This window comes from Harpia harpyja, chromosome 12 (assembly GCF_026419915.1).
Source record: "Harpia harpyja isolate bHarHar1 chromosome 12, bHarHar1 primary haplotype, whole genome shotgun sequence".
Classification (NCBI taxonomy): Eukaryota; Metazoa; Chordata; class Aves; order Accipitriformes; family Accipitridae; genus Harpia; species Harpia harpyja.
Window position 1 is genome coordinate 9,443,328 of NC_068951.1, and position 17,449 is coordinate 9,460,776.

Sequence of the window (17,449 nt, forward strand, 5' to 3'; positions counted from 1 at the left end):
TGGAACAGCTTAATGAAGGAGAACAGAGTTCATCTTCAAGAGCTACACTTTAAACTGACTTCTTCTGGGCATAGAACCTTTTCCCAGGAGCTAGAGTAGATTACCATACATAATCTCTATGAGAAAGAAAAATCATTCTCTTGATTTGCCAGAGCTCTTTTAAAAAAAAAAAAAACAAAAAACAAAAAAACCAAAACAACCCCACACCAAACCAAAAAAAAACCCAAAAAACACACAACAAATCAACCACACTGCATCTGCCAGAGTGCATATATAGGTATATTCATGTATATAGCAGTGCAAAAACACAGCTAACTTAAAGTCCAGGAAAAGAAGTTACTGTATGAACTGCATAGTTTTGTGTTCAAATGTCGATTAAAGAACCCAGTCCTTAGGATAAAGATATAAGCTTTTTGAATGAAGCCCACTGTGAAAGGTTTGCCAACAATTCAAATTTGATCAACCCCAAAGCACTCTAGGTCACACTAGAAAGTTCTCCCATCTCAAACTGGCAAGACTTGAGGCTAATTCTATGGTCTGCTGCAGTTTCCTCAACTACATCCCTCTTGAATATTTTCCTACAAATCACCAGCATGAAGTTGTAATGGTTTAAAACTGTACTATCAGCTAGAGCCTCACAGCAATAACAGCAAATAGTGGGTTATACGTGCCTTACGTAAATGAGTAAGAAAATAGAAGCTTTCTTTAAGTATAGCTTATTCTTCCTCACTTCTACACAAGTACAAGGGGATCAGTGTTGCATTTTCCCAGGAGAGCAAAGCGGTTTAGAACTTCTATATAGCAAATTCAGCTATTTACAGGTATTTTACTAACAACAGAACAGCATTACCTAACTTAGCATGAAGATTTAGGTTAACTTCTACTCACTTAGACCAAACTGGAACTAGTACATCCGAGTTCACTTAAGTTTCTGTATAAGTATCAGTACTTACTATAGTGTATCTGGAGGACCAATAATAAGGACTTCCCATCGATAAAGATCATTGTCATCTATTAAGCCCGCTGAAAAGCCTTCCACTGGATTTTTGTTGAGCTCTGTGTAGGAAAAAGAATTTAAGAGTGACTTTAGGTGTCTATGATATGCATTTGCTGTTTTTGCTCATGCCTCTATACGTGACCAAAAAACCCCATGACTTTCAGTGATTTGGCGACTACTGATAAGATTTATGGCCTGGGTGATTATCCTCAACTCCCTACCACACACAACAGCATGCTGCCAGAGCTGAGACCCATAGTCTGACTCTAAAACTATCTAAGTACATCATGAGCAGAAGGGCCAAAACTCAGAACTGTGGGCCATGGTCTGTGTGCAAGTCAGAAAACAGATCTTCTACTAATAAAAAAAGCCATACTGCTTTATAAGAATCCTGAGGAGCCAGATTAAACTAAAGTCTATCTTTAACTCTAGAAAATATTAAACAGAAGAACAAAGTCACACTATGTTTTTATTTAAAACTAACATCCTACTTCCCTTAAATGATTTCTTTCAGAATCTTAAAGTATTTGAGACCTGTGCCCAGTGCATTCTGAAGACAGTGATTTATCTGAACTGCTAGAAGACAGCATAGAAGATAAGCTGTTATGCTGTTTAGGTTATGGGGTGTTTATTTTTTCTTTTGTTTCACAGTTTTATCCACTAGTGATAAGCAATACAGGATTCTAAGTTTATAGGCTTCTTCATATAGTTACTGCCAGATAGAAGGCTCATCTGGAAATAGCTGTGCAAAAATCAGACATAGACGTAGAATCTACTGAGTTTGTTTTCACCCTGCTCCAGGAAAAAGCCTAAGATTTGGAAACACCTCAAATGAGTTCTGTCTAAAATTCAACTGGGGGAGGGAGAGAATGTGTCTTAACCAACAGCTTCGGGTCAAAAACTAATTTAAATGCCATACTGATGCCAAATTTAAATTCTTGATCCAGCATTTCCAACAGTACATAGGGGAGAAGTTATTCCTCCAACTGGTCAGTAATTTCCAGGTTAAATTAGGGATTTTTTGTTTTGTTTTACAATTACTACTGCATTTACTTTAACTCCTGTCTGATATTATACAGCCCCTCATTATTATAATCCACAGTAGTTAGTCTACATATTCCCTCTTTATAAATCCAATAGCTCTATTTTGTGTTGATTTCTAGACATTACAGACTTAAGTTCAGAGGTCCTTATAATCCCCTCAGATACATACAGAAGAACTTCAAGTGAGAACCTTATACCTTTATGGAGAAAAGGCTACCGTTAAGTCCAAACTGACTTGCCCATAAGCTTGCAGTCACTGTTTGCCAGTTAAGTTCTTCACTATTTAAGCATGGTTAAAAAAAGATGCAAGAAGAATCAAGTCACAGAATAATCTATGTCCACACAGGGAAAAGAGAAGGCTCAGCTCGCATGAAGGCCCAAGGTCCTGAAGAGGCAGATAGCAGGAATATCAACTTTGGTCATTGGTAATTCAGAAGCAAATTTATCCACATAGATGACTCAGTGCTAAAATCCCAAGAAACATATTGGAAGGGCTTTTCTTAGCAGCTACTCAGCAAGGGTTTAGTCAACCGAGGGGCTCAACCATTCACTCTCCAAGTTGCAGGACAAAGACTTAGGTATTGAACCAAATCATGTTTCCTCAAAGACAATGCCTGAAACAACAGGCTCTTTAACCAAGATGCAAACTTCAAAACCAAAAACCATAGCATGGCCACACCTCCACTAAGCAGACCAATTTTCACCCTCTGGCATCTATGAAACTGTGGAAACAGCTGCATGAGCTTGAGTAACAGTTGTATTTAATTTTAGGTGAAAAGGGCAGAGAGACTAGGTAAGTATCTCACATGAATTAAGGACTTCACCACTACCTCCCTACTACAGACATTCCTCCAGCATCAGATATTGAAAGTTCCACCACATTAGTAGTTAAACATAACCTGCTTTTTCCATGCAGGATTTTATATAAAAAAAAATTTCTATTGCTTGTGCAAAAAACCCACCTCTGTTCAGGACAATTAAGTCATCCTTTCAAATATTATATTAATATTGTAATACAGAATATCCAGCATAACAACTACAGAAGTCAACAGAAAGTGAAAATATTAGACTATCTCACCTTAAGACTTCTAAACTTGAATTTAAGCCTGAAAAAACACAAATTTTTGCATTTCCACAGGGAGAAGAGGGTTTATGCCAAGTTCTGTATAAGCTGCTCTAACTGAAGCTGCTCACACTTAGCTTCCTTATTGTTTGATAGTTATCACTTCTCATTGATAAGACTGTAAACAAGCCTGCCAGAAATTAAGACTCTGGAAAATTCAGCATGCTTCCCTCTTATTTAAATATGCCACACTATTTTCGAGTCCAACATACACATTTTCTCTCTTATTTCTTGATTCGTGCTATTTCAATTTCTTTTTACATCTGTCTCAGCCTCCAAATAATTTTTTTTATCCTTAAGTCCTTTGAAACATTGTTCATGTACTTGTTCCGAATGAAAGCCAGCTCCTACACTCTGACTCATACCTAAGACTTTGCAGCACTATATTGCAAGACATCTTGTGAGAAGGAATAAGATTGCTGGATGCCAACTGTTGTAATGCAGAAAATCTGTAAACCGTATGAAAGGGACAGCCATTGACAAAAATCTTCAGTTACAGCAGTTATGGAGATTTGCTTAGTGGATGTTGCCTATAAAGCAAATTATGATGTTACTTCTTTTACAGGAGGTGGCATCAGTCTCTGCTTGTACAAGGTTCTCATTTTCCTTCCACAATAGCAATACTGAAGCATAGTTCAAATATCTACTGCTTGCACAAATACTTTAACTTGAGGTAAAACAATGGATATAAGCTCAGGCCCCTTCTCCGCTAGAGGCATGTAGAATTACCATAGGCAAGTTAAAATGAGCTTTTCCATCCAGATTACTTATGCTAAACTGAACATCAACTAATGGCTGGTTGGCAGACAAAAAAGGAAATCTCAGGCAAGTTTCAAACTGGGACATGAAAAACATCACCCTTGGCTGCCTTACCATGGATAGCTATGAGCTGCCACTCATTAAAACTTGCGAACGCTGAAGCCTAGGGTTTGTTTGGTTTTGGTTTTTTCCCCTGGATATAGCCAATGCTGCATATCAGAAAAGTTAACTAGTAGTACCACCTATCTCTTACCTATCTCTTCATGAGTTGAGACTCACACAGTAGTGAAATCCATGCACCAAAATCCCAAATGAAAAGTGATGCCATCATGGCAAGAAAGGAGCACACACAGTGTGCTCACAGTCACAGAAGTCTGCTGCTAGGCAGAGGGACTGTTGCCCACCAACCGGAGCCTCTGGTGACACTGACGCTGCACTCAAGAAAATGAGACACCTGTTCTCTGCGTCTGTCATTTCCTACCAACTACAGTAGTTAACTACTTGCAGCCTGAACAGTTTTCCTAGATGAACACATGGATGACAAATATGCTTCATAAAGCAAAGGATTCAATTCCCTCCTCCAGGCAGGGAGAGGGGAAACAAGCTCTTGGTGCAGGTCCTCTACAAAGCCCTGTTGAAAAGCTAGCCTACAAATCCTAGAAAAGCAGAGAAGTCAGACACCTATAAAGAACAGGATCCCTTTACGTTGTTTTTTCAACGCTTAGTTTTTCTTTGAGAATTCTTGTTTAGCTAAAGATATGATGTACTTTTTAAATGTAAATGAGTACATTAACACATTTCCATCATGTCCTTGCCTAAATAAGTGCAATTTACTTGCTACTACTATATATTACATTCTATGGTTTAGTATTTCTGCCAATATTTTCTACATTTCTGATAGTTTAATATAATAGAAATTCTTCTTCCCAGACACACACAAAAAAAATCTTACATTCAGTCTAGAAGCAGTTTCAGGTAGAGTCCTTCGCAGCTCAAGCAGCAGCCAACAGCCAAAGCAGCACAAACCTGGACAGCTGCCAAGCAGCAACATACTGGGAACAGAATCCTGTGGCTGCTTATAAATTAGACATTCAGTTCCTTTAATCCCAGTCCTGAACCAATACCTGATCTGGGAGGTGAAGAAGACTAAAGGCCCATAATCCAACAGAGTTAAGTCCAGAACAGACTTTAATGTTCAATGCCTACTGTCCCACATCATCTGCCAACACAACACAGTGCTGCTTTAGCATTTTAGCTCTTAAAGCAGAACTAAGTTACCATTGCCTTAAACTTGAGCCAACATAGTACCATAAGCTGTGCTTCCAGTTTCCATGTTTAGTTTACACCAAGCAACTGATGTTCCCTCACTCACTAAAACTGCCTTTATATAAGCCAAGAGACTTTCACCAATCCAAAAGCAAAACAGCGTCAACAAAAATGACTAAGCAGAAAGAACCCCATGGCTACATGGAGCAGCTATGTACGGCATCTAAACTTTTCAGTTTGACGTTTCACCCAGCCAGCCACTGCATATGAACACTTCAGAGTATTTTAAGCTACATTACAGTACAAAGCTTTCAAAAATATAAGCTTCTACCTTATTTTTAATAGCAGCCTCTTTAGTAAGTTACACAGTGGTTGAGTTTTGTGCAGCCAGTGGATTGAGTCCTGCACAAAAAACAGAGACTGGACAGCCCAAGTCCTAGCTAAGGTTTCTGCAGAAATCATCTAGCTGACTTACACACAGTTCTCAGAACAAGCAGACTGTATCAGAGCTTTACATTTGCTATACATTAGGCTTGTTTTTTCTTGGTTGACTTTTGTGAGTCTCAGCACTAGTCCAGGAGCTTCTAACAACTGTACAGACTGAAAACCATTGTTCTAGACTCTTCTTCTCCGTACCCCAAGCTATGACTTCCACGTAGTTATATTACTTAATTGAGGTCAGCTGTGATTTCCAAGACTTTCCTTTCTGCCTGCATACCCAGCTGTAAGTCTCTGATTCTAGAAGATTAGGGCTGAGATAATGATAAAGTAACATGATCTCCTTGCACAGATATATTCCAGAGCTCTCCATATTATCTACTTTCATCATGTTCTGTCTTGCTCCACAAGCTCATCCAAAAAGTTCAGACAAAACATAGCATGAGATATGCACACACTCCTGGTAGCCACTTTGGCAGTAACAAATAAGATAGCAATTAAGACAGAACAGTTTTAGTCTCAGAAGGACATTGTAATTATTCTGGATTGAGACTGAAGCAGTAAAGACAAACGCATCAAGAAGAGATTCTACCAACCAGTTCAGTAGCAGCTTTAGATTTGACTCTTAACTTTAGCCTGGCAAATAACTAGTTTCCAGTGCTCCATGTGTCACCCCCTATTGATAAGGGCAGCATTACAGACTTCTACAAATCTAATTCTCCTCTCAGTTCAGAGAATTTGTAGGAACGGTTGTATAGTTAGCATTAACAGGCAAGTTGGTCACAGAAATCATCTCAGTGCAGTGCTACACAGCTTCGTGCACTGCTGCATCAACATGCTTTGTTTGCCATCTCCTCAGCTATACCTGTAGAGCCTTCCAAGGATTTGTTCAGTGAAGCAGGTTTTGGAAGGATGGAGGACAAGGCTGGGGGTTTTCTTGTTTGATTTTTTGTTTTTACTCCCAATCAACTTCCTAGCCAGAGCCACAGCTCAGCTCTGCAAACAAGATGACAGCAGCACTAACCCAAAGTGAAGAGGCAGAAGCTCCTGTAACTGCCACTACAGGTCTGAGGATTAAGGTTATAGTACCAGAGAAACTTGACTAGATAGAGACTGAATTCTTTTACTAATAAGGTGTCATGTTATTCTAGACATAAGCTAAGAATAGAGTTTCTTGATTGCGTATGTTCTGTCGCTCCATGTTCACATGAATTGTGGCATACCTGAAGACAGACAATTGAAAGTTCAGGTTAGCTATTTAGTTGAAAACTGACTCTTAACACACTAACCAGAAGCTTGCAGGTCTTTGGTACTGTTTTGGTTCTTAAGGAGTTCCCCATAGACCCTTAAGTCCCTGGAGGTGGCCACCGATAGACATTGTCAATGCTCCTTTACACTCGAGCTCAACTTAAAGGTCTCAGAGGCAGCTCTCACACAGTCTCAACTAGACCACAGATATACAGCTACTGATCTGACCTGGCAACCCAGTTTACCTAGCCCAAGATCTGTTCCCATGCACCATTTTACCTGAGTCGTAAAGACAGGCAAGAAGAGGGATGACCTGTTTTGAGACTTTTTTTTCCTGCAGCACTCTTCATACATATAGGCCTTCTGTGTACACACACTCAAACCAGTCCTCTTCCAACATCCCATGCTTACCATACACAGACGGAAGGTCTCTTTCCCCCTCCCCACAATGTGTTTGCCATTAAGCAAGTGTCTGAACTCAGCAACTTCAGTAACTGTGGAGCACAGTGTGCCTGCTAAAGCCGTAAGTCTTTTCTCTCAATATGAAGGCAATGTTGCAGTTACCTTCCTGTCCAAATCAGCTCCCACAGAACACTGGAAATACAACACATACTGATGAAAAGCTTTGAATTCCACAGTATTGTTTAAAGTTTTGAAATACACTTCCAGAATTAAGATTCTCAGCAGTAAGTTTAGAACATATGCTCAAATTAATATCAGTCATATAATTTTGGTAGAAATTGAGATAAACTGTTTCCTGACGAGCCCTCTCTGGCTAGACTGCTTGAAGCATACTGTGTATCCCATCACACCAGAATCTAGCACTGTTACATCACCCAGGTTAAAACAGAGGTTGAACAGGTTTGTTAAAAAAAAAAAAAATCCCAGTAAGGTCTGAACTTTGGGGGGAAGTGGTATGAGGAAGGTAAGAACAAGGAAAACAAGGATAGTTAAAAAGGATTGGAAGAACCCTGATTCTGAAGTCCACATCTGAAAGAAAGCAAGTATCTCACCAGGAAACATTCAGTGGTTTGCCCATAAAGAGTCAACTGCAGCACAGGGCCACATTCATCTATCCCACTCAGTATAACAGAAATGCCACCTTCATTTTGTCCTCAGTGTCTAATGCACGTTTCCACTCTTGGGAGTCAGGCAAGATTAGGTGGGTATGTGCATCTGCCTGTATTTGAGACAGTCACCCTCAGCAGCATTCAAATAGAGATTTTATCAGGATAAGTAGTTCCTGAGGCTCCATGATCATCTCATCCCAAAGCAGATGTCAAAACCAGGTCAGATGAATCACACTCTACATGTACTTATTTCTCTCACCTACAAAGCCGCCTACAGAGCTTCAGATGTCTACTGCATAAAACTGCTAGAATTTGGCAAGACAAGTGTCATCCTAGGTGCCAGTTGTATTAATGTAGTTGAGTTTAGCAAGGACAGCAGAAGTTAGTTAACTTCTTAACAGCTGTTTGCAAATTACCAACAGACTAAAGCTACAAAAAAATTCCATCCAAGTATCTACTGAGAAGTCATATACACATCAGTCATGAAACAGCACTGTTGAACAGAGCTAAGAGCTCTAGGATACGTGTGGTTTACATACAAGAACACAAAACGATTCTAGGAAATCCACTAGAAAGTCTGCATCACAAGACTATGCCATAGGGAGATATTAACATCTGAAGAGTTCATCAGAAGCTTTCCTCATCATATGTGTAAGTTGTTGTGCAAGTCAAGGACACTTTTCCAGCTTGTTTTCTCTCTTGCTTAGAATATGAATAACAGGTTTGCATATCCTAATTTGAGCTACATTGTTATTCATAATTGTTTTAAGACATTTCTCTAAGGGATTCCTGACAGCATCATCTTTTAGATCAGCACCAAGTGCAAGCCAGCTAAGAAAACAGCCGGCTTGACCTACTAGATATTGTGATGCCTGCATGGAAATAGGTTTCCCTTAACTAACAATTCACATACAGAAAGACTGTATGAGAAAGCCTTTACAAAGGGTTTGCATCAAAAAGTCTTTACTATTATTCTAAACCTGTACAAGCACTGCTAACATTCATGCCCAGGAGAGCAGTTATTTTTATGGAATCCTATTTCAATTAGATTGCTATACTTAGCGTTCTTACAAGGTCTGGATATCTGATCTCTGTTCCAGCTGATATGCCTTGGACCTTAGAGTAGGAAGGAGAAGCAAATATGAACATTTACACTTGCAGGCTCAGACCTACTAGATTCCTTAAGTGAAAGATCTTGCCAAGACCAGTCTACTGACAGATATCCACATACCACTGAAAACTGAAGCACAGAGCAGGTGCAGCATGGTGATAGCACAGGCCTGCATGTGAAGTGTTACCCAGATTCTGTTCCCATATGTTGGGACAAAAAGCAGACAGCGCGAGTTTCAAGAGTCACATGCCCTCTTCCTCACCCAAGCCACCTGCTCTTCTTTCTCCAGGCACCTAACTTTGCACGCTCATTTTAGTATTCAGTTAGTTCATACTTTCAGAACAGCAGCCACCTTTCAGTTCCACTTCATTAGGACCCAATCTCTACGCTGGAAGCAAAATGCTGTATTTTAGATCAAAACAGAGGTTGCATTAAACACATTAGAGGAAGAAAATTTAGCAGAATGCCTATTTGAGGCAAACAAGTTCTACCTACATAGTTCACTTATTTCCAAACTGTTTAGAAGAGCACTTTGGGGTAACTAAACAACAACTTGTACCAACCACAAAAGGGACCAAGTAATCCTATCTTAGTTGAATATGCATGTCCCATTCCAAGTCTTTCTTGCATTTAAAAAAAAAAAAATCACAAAGAGATACAGAAGAGTCAAGGCAGAATCAGTTATAATTACAACATGCAGTTTTATTTGAAGGCTATTCACTCTACTTGATTTATCCCAGATCGGCTTCTCAAACAAAACAAAACCAAAAAAATTTATAGCAAATCAACAAATCCTTACAGTTTACAGTTCTGCAGCACATAATTCTTTAATACTAAAGTTGGTATCACTATCAATCACACAAGGCAAGACATTTTAGCAGGATTTGGGTGATTTAATATCTCTAAATAAAGATCTTGTCAATAAAGCAGAAATTCTTCTAATGAAAATATTTTCTCAATAGGTACTAAGGTTGCTGCTGGAGATCCTGTGAAATAAGGAGCATTCTCCCATTCCACTATTCTCTAACAGAACAGAAAGAAATCACTTTACTGTCAGATCCAGATATGTCCATACTTTGGTGTAACTTACAATGCCTTCTTTGGGGGGAGCAGAGAAGGAAAGAACTCATAATTTATGGGAAGCTTGGTTCTTTCCCTGAAAGATTAGTAAGCTGACCTAGCCAAAGCCAACTGGCTGTGACTATAGCTAGCCCATCAAGGAATAAGCTTATGAAGCAGGTTGTTATTGCTTCATCCTGTTCAAGCAACTGGTTGAGTCATCAAGCCCCTCCATTCTGAGGTTTAACTAAACCTCACTTGCCAAAACTACCAGCATCCCTGAATTTTTGCTCTTGTGACTGCTGTCATAAATACTCTTTCTTTGAAGAAGCAGATTTCAGCTTATTTCTGCAAGAGGAACATTGGAAGAACTAACATATGCAGCTAGTAAAGTTTGCCACAAGTTACATCCATTGTTATTTGCAGTGCAACAGAAATTTGGGCTGCTTGAACTGCTCAGACTCTAGTCACTATAACAAGGCATGTGTTTTAGCAATAATATTATCTATAAAGTCAGCATGAGCAAGGTAGCTTTGATGATTCTGTCAACACATCCTCACAAGAAACAGGATTCTCTTATCTGCTATAATGGGGCTCTACACTTCAAGAGTGTTAAGATGAGCAGTACACACATGCTGTATCTAAGCATCTCAAAAAGCATCAATGAAAATTGATGGTTATCTAAAAATATGAAAGAGTCCTTTTAAAAAAAATGGGGGGGTGTGTTATAGCATTTTAAGTGATACTGAAGTTAAGTTTGACATGTGCAGGACCTTGAAGTCTTAACTATTCAGGATAATGCAGAATATTACTGACCATACAAACAGACCTCTCCAAGGAAGCTAGCAGGCAGACTAGTATCAACTTAATACTTCAGATCAGTGCCACTCAAATTATTATCTTGTAGACAAACCTACTGTAAGCCAGTACTCAACCATAAACAAAGGCTTCTTATATCACCAGCCACCCAAGATATATGCCACCTCAGCTTCAATCTATAAAGTGATCTTAATTCCGTAATTCCCTCAGAATTCACTACTCAAATATTTTAAAAGTAAATCCTATGTAATTGCCAGAAATTCAACTAGCTCAACATTACACTGCAAGATTTTTCCACACAAGGAAGTAGAAACTGAACCATCACATTAAGTACTTAATACAGTTTTCCAACCTGTTTGATTTTTAATTAGACATTTTTGCTTTGAAGTGGGAGCTGTATACACTTTAAGCTGAAATAATACCATGTTTCTCATATTTGAGAAAAATATTAACGTGGGTTTTCCTGTATCGTAAGTTGGGGAATATTTACAACACTGTACAACTTCAGCCAACACATGGTTATTCCCTTGTTCTCAGTGATCCATGTTCATGTTAGAGGACTCGCACTTCTGGTTCCGCTGTGCACTACCGACTTAACTGCATCCTCCCTACATGATTTTGCTAGTCGAACTAGACAAGTCTGCCTACTCTAACAAGTCTCTGTGTCAGCAAGGATTTGGCAGAAAGATGAAATAAAAGCATTCAGAGAAATGCTTCAGTCTGCAAAACCCTTGGGCTTGACAGCTCTGGAGACTGGAAAAGAAGCTTTACGCTCTCAGCTGTCTCCTGCCTCTTTTTAAAGAGCATAAAGTTTTGGGGCTGTACAGAAAATACAGTTTATCCTCCCTCCACCTCCCTTGGGAGTTGAACTCTGCTAATCTAGTGCTATACTAATCTACGTACTTACTGTTGACTTTTTTTGGAAGTTCAGAGGCACTACATTCTTTTAGTTTTTCCTGCACCTTACACATAAGAAGAAATGGGCAAATCATGGCTTCTATTTCATATCATTACCAATCCACAATAAAAAAAGAGTACCCTTCTCCTTAAAAAAAAAAACCACATCTGTAAGAAAAAATATGTTTATTGAATATTAAGATATTTCCAGATGTTGCTAGAGCTTACAATTAAGCTGATTTGAGAAGGCAGAGCCATTTAGCTTCACAGATATCCATAGAGAAAAACCTCCCTTCAGCCCTAGCTAGTTAGACTAGCACTCTAACTGGCTTTGGTAGTCAGAGATCCCCACTCACCACTTCCTTTAAACACTTAAAAGAAAACAAATAAAAACTACCCAAAGTTCTATCTTGATTTTAACTGTTCTTGTGCCTAAATGGGGGCAAACACATGTCAATATAAAAACAGCAACTATACTAATTCCTTGGTGATATAGCTCAATATTTCATTAGCACTGTGAAGCTACTTAGTATTTGGGGGGGGGGGAACAAACACCAAAACAAAAAACCAACCCGCAACTAACTAGAAGTTGTATTTTGTGACTGTCATTGAATATCCCTTCTCTTAGAGCATTATCAACATCCAGAACATGCCACTTAAGTCGACAAGCACGTTGTATATATGGTGCTGTGGTACTAGTTACCTGTTCCAAGTTACAACACAAGCCAGGTTGCTCCAGAAAAAATAGAAGTCAGTCTTCATACACTTATTGGAGCAACCTGGAACTACGTTGTCAAGTTCTGTCCTGTGTTTTGATAAGTCCCTTGGTTTTAAGCCTCAATGACAACCAAGAAGACTTACCAGTTGACCTTCGCTTTAACAAAGTCTTCAAGAATTAAAACAACTCATTGAAGTGCTACATGCCATAGACACCCATTTTCCCCATAATGCCTTTATTAAGAACCAAAGCATAAAGAAGACAAAATCGGTAACCGTTCCAAGAGCTACTGTTCTACATTCCTTTCTCCTCCTGTCATTGTTTTTTTCCTCTTGGCATTGCAAAGAGCTATCCAGGGTCTCACCCATTAAAGAATTTTTGTACTTCTCAACTGCTTCACCATTATATGGGTTTCAGATTCCCCCTTCAACGTCCCTCTGCTTCTGGATGTCTTGCTCCAAGTCTAACAGCTCCAACTTCAGATCTCTTGTGCTTGAATAATGCTAATTTGATGAATAAGTGATCTACAGCAATTTAAACTAGTTTAGATCACATAACTCATACCCACTGTCTGTTTGCTGTCCTCCAAAACGCAACCACTAGGTACAACCCAAAGACTCACCACACTTGATACAACACAAAAGCTGCATGTAGCAGAAGGACTGAAGTATCAGCCCACCAGCGGAAAGAATACCACAAAGCTGATTTTTGTTCTGAGGTAGAGTAAGTAGTGTGGGTGTAAACAAAGGGATACACTGGAGCAGCTGAGACTTGGAAGAAGACAGTCAGCAGTAGGTAAGGAAGATGAGACATCGTGAAGCTCAGTCTCTGCATTGCGACTTCAAGTAGCCTGCCATCAGAAAAAGCAATGTCAGAGTCTAGTTTCAGCTCAGTTCAGATGTTGCTTAGGTTATCACATATAGAAGAAACTATTTTCTCTTTCTCAGGTCACTTACTCCAGATAGGACTTTTGAAGAGTTCAAGACTCTTCTTCAGTACCCACCACACACTTAAGTATACACACCCATAATCACTTTTAATACTGTTTCAATTTTTTTTTTAATACACATAAAAGGATACCAAAGGCACTAATATTACTTAAAACACAAAAAAAACCACAAAAGAGTTGCAGGTTACATGCAAATGGTTGCAGTACTTCAGTCAATACAGTTGAATCAGTACCAGTAATAGGGGCAACTGGAAAAGCTTACCAATTTTTACCATTACACATGAAGCCTTCAGAAAAGAGCGAGCAGAAAGGTAAACAGAAGACAACCCCCAAACCTAACAGTCTACAAGTCTACTTACATATCCAACCAGCCTGTGCCTACAGAAGGTCTTAAGACCTCACAAGACAAGAAAAAACAAAACTACCAACAGAAGCTGACAGCTAATACTTGTTATCAAGAGGCTTCAGCTAAATGTCAAACTTTCTTTCACAGAGCACAATTAGTTGGTTAAGAGAAATTCCAGACAGCCAAAGAACTATATTAGGTTACCAAATGCTCGTTTTTACCAAGTTCGAGCGCAACTATTCTACACTATTGCTTCCCTAGAGGGATCATTTATAGGAAAGAGGAGCTTCACATCAAATCCATTCTGGAGCTCCTGTAGTAAGCCTATACCTAGGGTTATTAGCATATCCGAACACGCAGACACCTCACTGAATGTCAGTAACAACTTAATGCATTAAGGCATTAAGAGGTGCATGCTTATGTTCAGGAGCACAGCCGCAATATGTGTGAGATTTTTTTTTTTTAAAGGATGTCACCTTGAAGGGGTAAAAAATCCTGTGCTAATAGTTAACTACCCTGAAGTTTCTCAAACTTATCATCAACTAAAACCTGAAGATAGTGCCAGAGATGCAACAAACACATCATCTACCTTGCTATACCTGGTTATGCAACTTCACCTCCTTACTGCTAAGAAGGTTGTTTTCCACCCTCACGCTTTCAAAGACATTACTGAAGTCTCAGGCTAAAATCCTCCTCCAGGAATGCCAGTGCCACCCACTGACCCCATCCCTTTGTAGGGCTACTCAGCAAACTTCAGCCAGCGCTGCATTTGCCCGAGTTTAGGTGCACCTAGCACACGTTTCCTTATCTGGGTACGAAGCAATTTTTACGTACGGGACGAAAAAGGCAATCAGATTCGCCCAAGGTGCCGGGCAGACCTGTGCGCTTTCTCGAGGGGATTACCTTACCCCGGCCGCAGAAACCCAGACGGCAGAGGATGCGGGGGAACATGTGCGAGTGGGGGAGGGAGCGGCGGCAGGCTCCTCGCCGCACCCGGCTGCCGGCTCGTTTCTCTTTAAATCTGGCAGCGAGCGACACATGGAGCTGCATTGTGCGCCCCGCCGCCCGGGCGGCCCCGCGCATGCGCGCCGCCGGGCCGGGCCGGGCCAGGTCCCCTCGGCGGCGGTGGGCCAGGCAGGGCCAGCGCGCACGGCCGCCCGCCGCCCGGGGACAAAGGGAGGGGGCAGGGGGCGGGCGCCCGGCGACGGCAACGACTCGCGTCGCGGAGCCAAGCTGCCACCCGCTCCCCTCCGCCGCGCTCCCGCCTCGCCGGCGGGCCCGGGGCCCGGCGCTCCGGCCCTTCCTGTCCCCGAGCCCAGGCTCCCAACTCCTCCTTCCCCGCACCCGGCCCGCCCTCTCGCCCCCGGCGGACCCCCTCGCCCCTCCCCGCCGGCTCACCCCTCGCAGCACGCGGCGGGCAGCCCCGCTCCCCCCGCCCCCGTCCGGATCCCGGTGCTGCCCGGTCCTCTTCCCGCCCCCCCCCCCCCCGTCAGAGCCTGCAGAGCCCCCGGCTCTGCTCCTGACAACAAAGGGGGAAGCGGCTTCCCCCTCCCGACCCGCCCTCCCCGGCGCAGGGCACGGGAGGTGACGGTGGGAGCCGGCGAGGGGAGGCGGGACGGGGGCACCTCAGGTCCCCATAGGAAGGTGTGCGTAGTGGAGCGATTCACCCCGGGCCTGAAGTACCGTTTCCAGGGGGGGAACTCTCCCTCCTCCGCTTCTTGTCGGGGCCTGACAAACATCCCCTCACACCACGGAGACTTCCCCGCACACATCCCCCACGCTGCGGGGAGAAAAGCTCGGGCTCACTTCTCCCGCCCCCCACCCCGCCGGGCCCCGGGAAGACAGGGCCGCAAGAGAGATGGGGGAGGCTGCCAGGCACGGGGCGGGGGACGACGACACCGGCGAGCAGGGCCGTTGCCAATCCCCACTTCCCTGACGGGACGGGGGCAGCGAAGGAAACGCTCCCCCCCGCCATGACGGCCCTCCGCACCCCTCCCCCCGGCTCCCCTGGCAGCGATCGCCAGGCAGGCTCCCCCTCCCCCCCTCGGCCTAGTTCCCTCAGCTCCCGGCTGGGCAGGAGAGCGGCGAGGGGGGGCCGTAATCTCCCCTTCCCCCTCACACACACCTCCCCACCCCGCCGGCCGCCCGCCCCCTCCCCCGAGCCGGCGCCCCTTCCCCCACCGCAGGCCCCGGCCCCTCAGAGGCCGGCCTCCACTCCCCTCCCCGCCGCTTCCCCCCCCCTCCCCCCCCGCAGCAGATCGCCTCCCTCCCCCCCCGCCGGCCGCCAGCCCGGCTACCTGCTAGTTGTCTCCGCAGTAGCAAGGCGGACTGGAGCTCCGTCATTCTCCCCCTCTCTGCCCGGGGAGGGAGTCCCAGCGGCGGCGGGGACGGCGCGGCTCCTGGTGCTGCGAGAGCCTGAGGCGGCGGCGAGTGGCCCTCAGCCCGCCCGCACCGCGCCCCCCGGGGGTCTGGCTCCGCGCCGGCCGCCGCCACAGCACGCAGGGTCCCTGGCAGGGGAGCGCGGCCGTGGCTCCGTGCCGCCCTCCTCCTCCTCCTCCTCACCGCCACCACCTCCTCCTCCCCCCGCCCGCCAGGAATTTCACTGCACTCCGGGCAGCGGCGCGCAGGCGCACTCCGGTCCGGCCGCCGGCCCTTCCGTGCCGCCATCTTGAGAGGGAATGTAGGGCGGGGAGGCGGGGCGAGCCGTCTTTCGGCCGCCATGTTGAGAAGGTCCCTTTTCCCCCCCTCTCTTTTAAAGCCCTTACCTGCAGGGAGGGAGAGATCTATCGCTGAGGAGGGCTTTCCTCAGGAGGGGCATAGCGCGCCGCTCCTCTACAGCACGCTCGTTGTGCTGTCGGCTGCTGTCCTGGCTGCCTCTGCTTGGCACCTCTGAGGGCAGAGGGACTTCTCCTGAGGGACAGCTGGCTGCTACCTGTGAGAGGCACGTCTTCCCTCAGTTACCACACTGCACAAGGCTATTAGATACAGGCCAGTAAAGTAACAAAAGCTAGCTGGGCATTTTGTCTCTCCTCAAAGCCCTGCTTGCCCTCAGACTGCTGCCATCTCCCCAGCCCAGTAAAATACATGAGTTTTTGAGGAGGGGCTAAAAAGAGCAGCTAAACAGAGCAGGCTAAAAAGAGTTAGCAGCTGCTGGATGAAAGTTGCTCATGCAGAATTGCTGCAAAATGTAGATTTTTGTCTGCGGGTGTGATGGGGATGGTTGTGTGAGGAGGAGTGCGCTGCTGCACTGAAGATGTGCCCAGAAAAGAGAAAGAGGTATAAAAGGCCTAAGTCAAAACTCTTGTTGTGCTTGTGAGGTAAAGGGGCTCTCCCACGTTAGTTTATCCCTGAAGGCTTGATTTTGGTTCTCCAGCAAAAGCCTTCAGAAAAGGAGCTTTTGGAAGATGACTGCAAGTCTGAGGACAGGCACTGCTGAGAGATAGAGCTAAAAATTAAGATAGTTTATCCCAAAGAACTAAGTAAATGGCCAGGGAAGGATTGACAAAAATACAAGTTGTCTGTATATTCATGTCTTGACTGTGAAAAATATACTGTGACTAATAGGTGTGTGAGACTCTAAAATAAAAGGTATGGGCTGCTCTATT

At 43.6% G+C, this 17,449-nt stretch overlaps 1 protein-coding gene across 3 annotated transcripts in view; it reads right to left on the reverse strand.

Annotated features, from left to right (window-relative positions):
* The window catches only part of UBE2G1 (ubiquitin conjugating enzyme E2 G1), a 29,304-nt gene extending 12,888 nt beyond the window's left edge, over positions 1–16,416 (reverse strand). Inside the window, exons 1-3 of one of the 3 annotated variants that reach the window (XM_052803245.1) lie at positions 16,142–16,416; positions 13,172–13,399; positions 954–1,056 (exon numbers count right to left, since the gene is read on the reverse strand). In XM_052803245.1, coding sequence (XP_052659205.1) covers positions 954–1,056; positions 13,172–13,199 — 131 coding nt within the window. In that variant the 5' untranslated portion in view covers positions 13,200–13,399; positions 16,142–16,416. Of the gene's footprint in view, positions 1–953; positions 1,057–5,231; positions 5,272–13,171; positions 13,400–16,141 lie in introns of those variants that run through there. The other 2 variants (XM_052803244.1, XM_052803246.1) reach the window with 2 other exon arrangements.
* Positions 16,417–17,449: the final 1,033 nt, after the last annotated feature.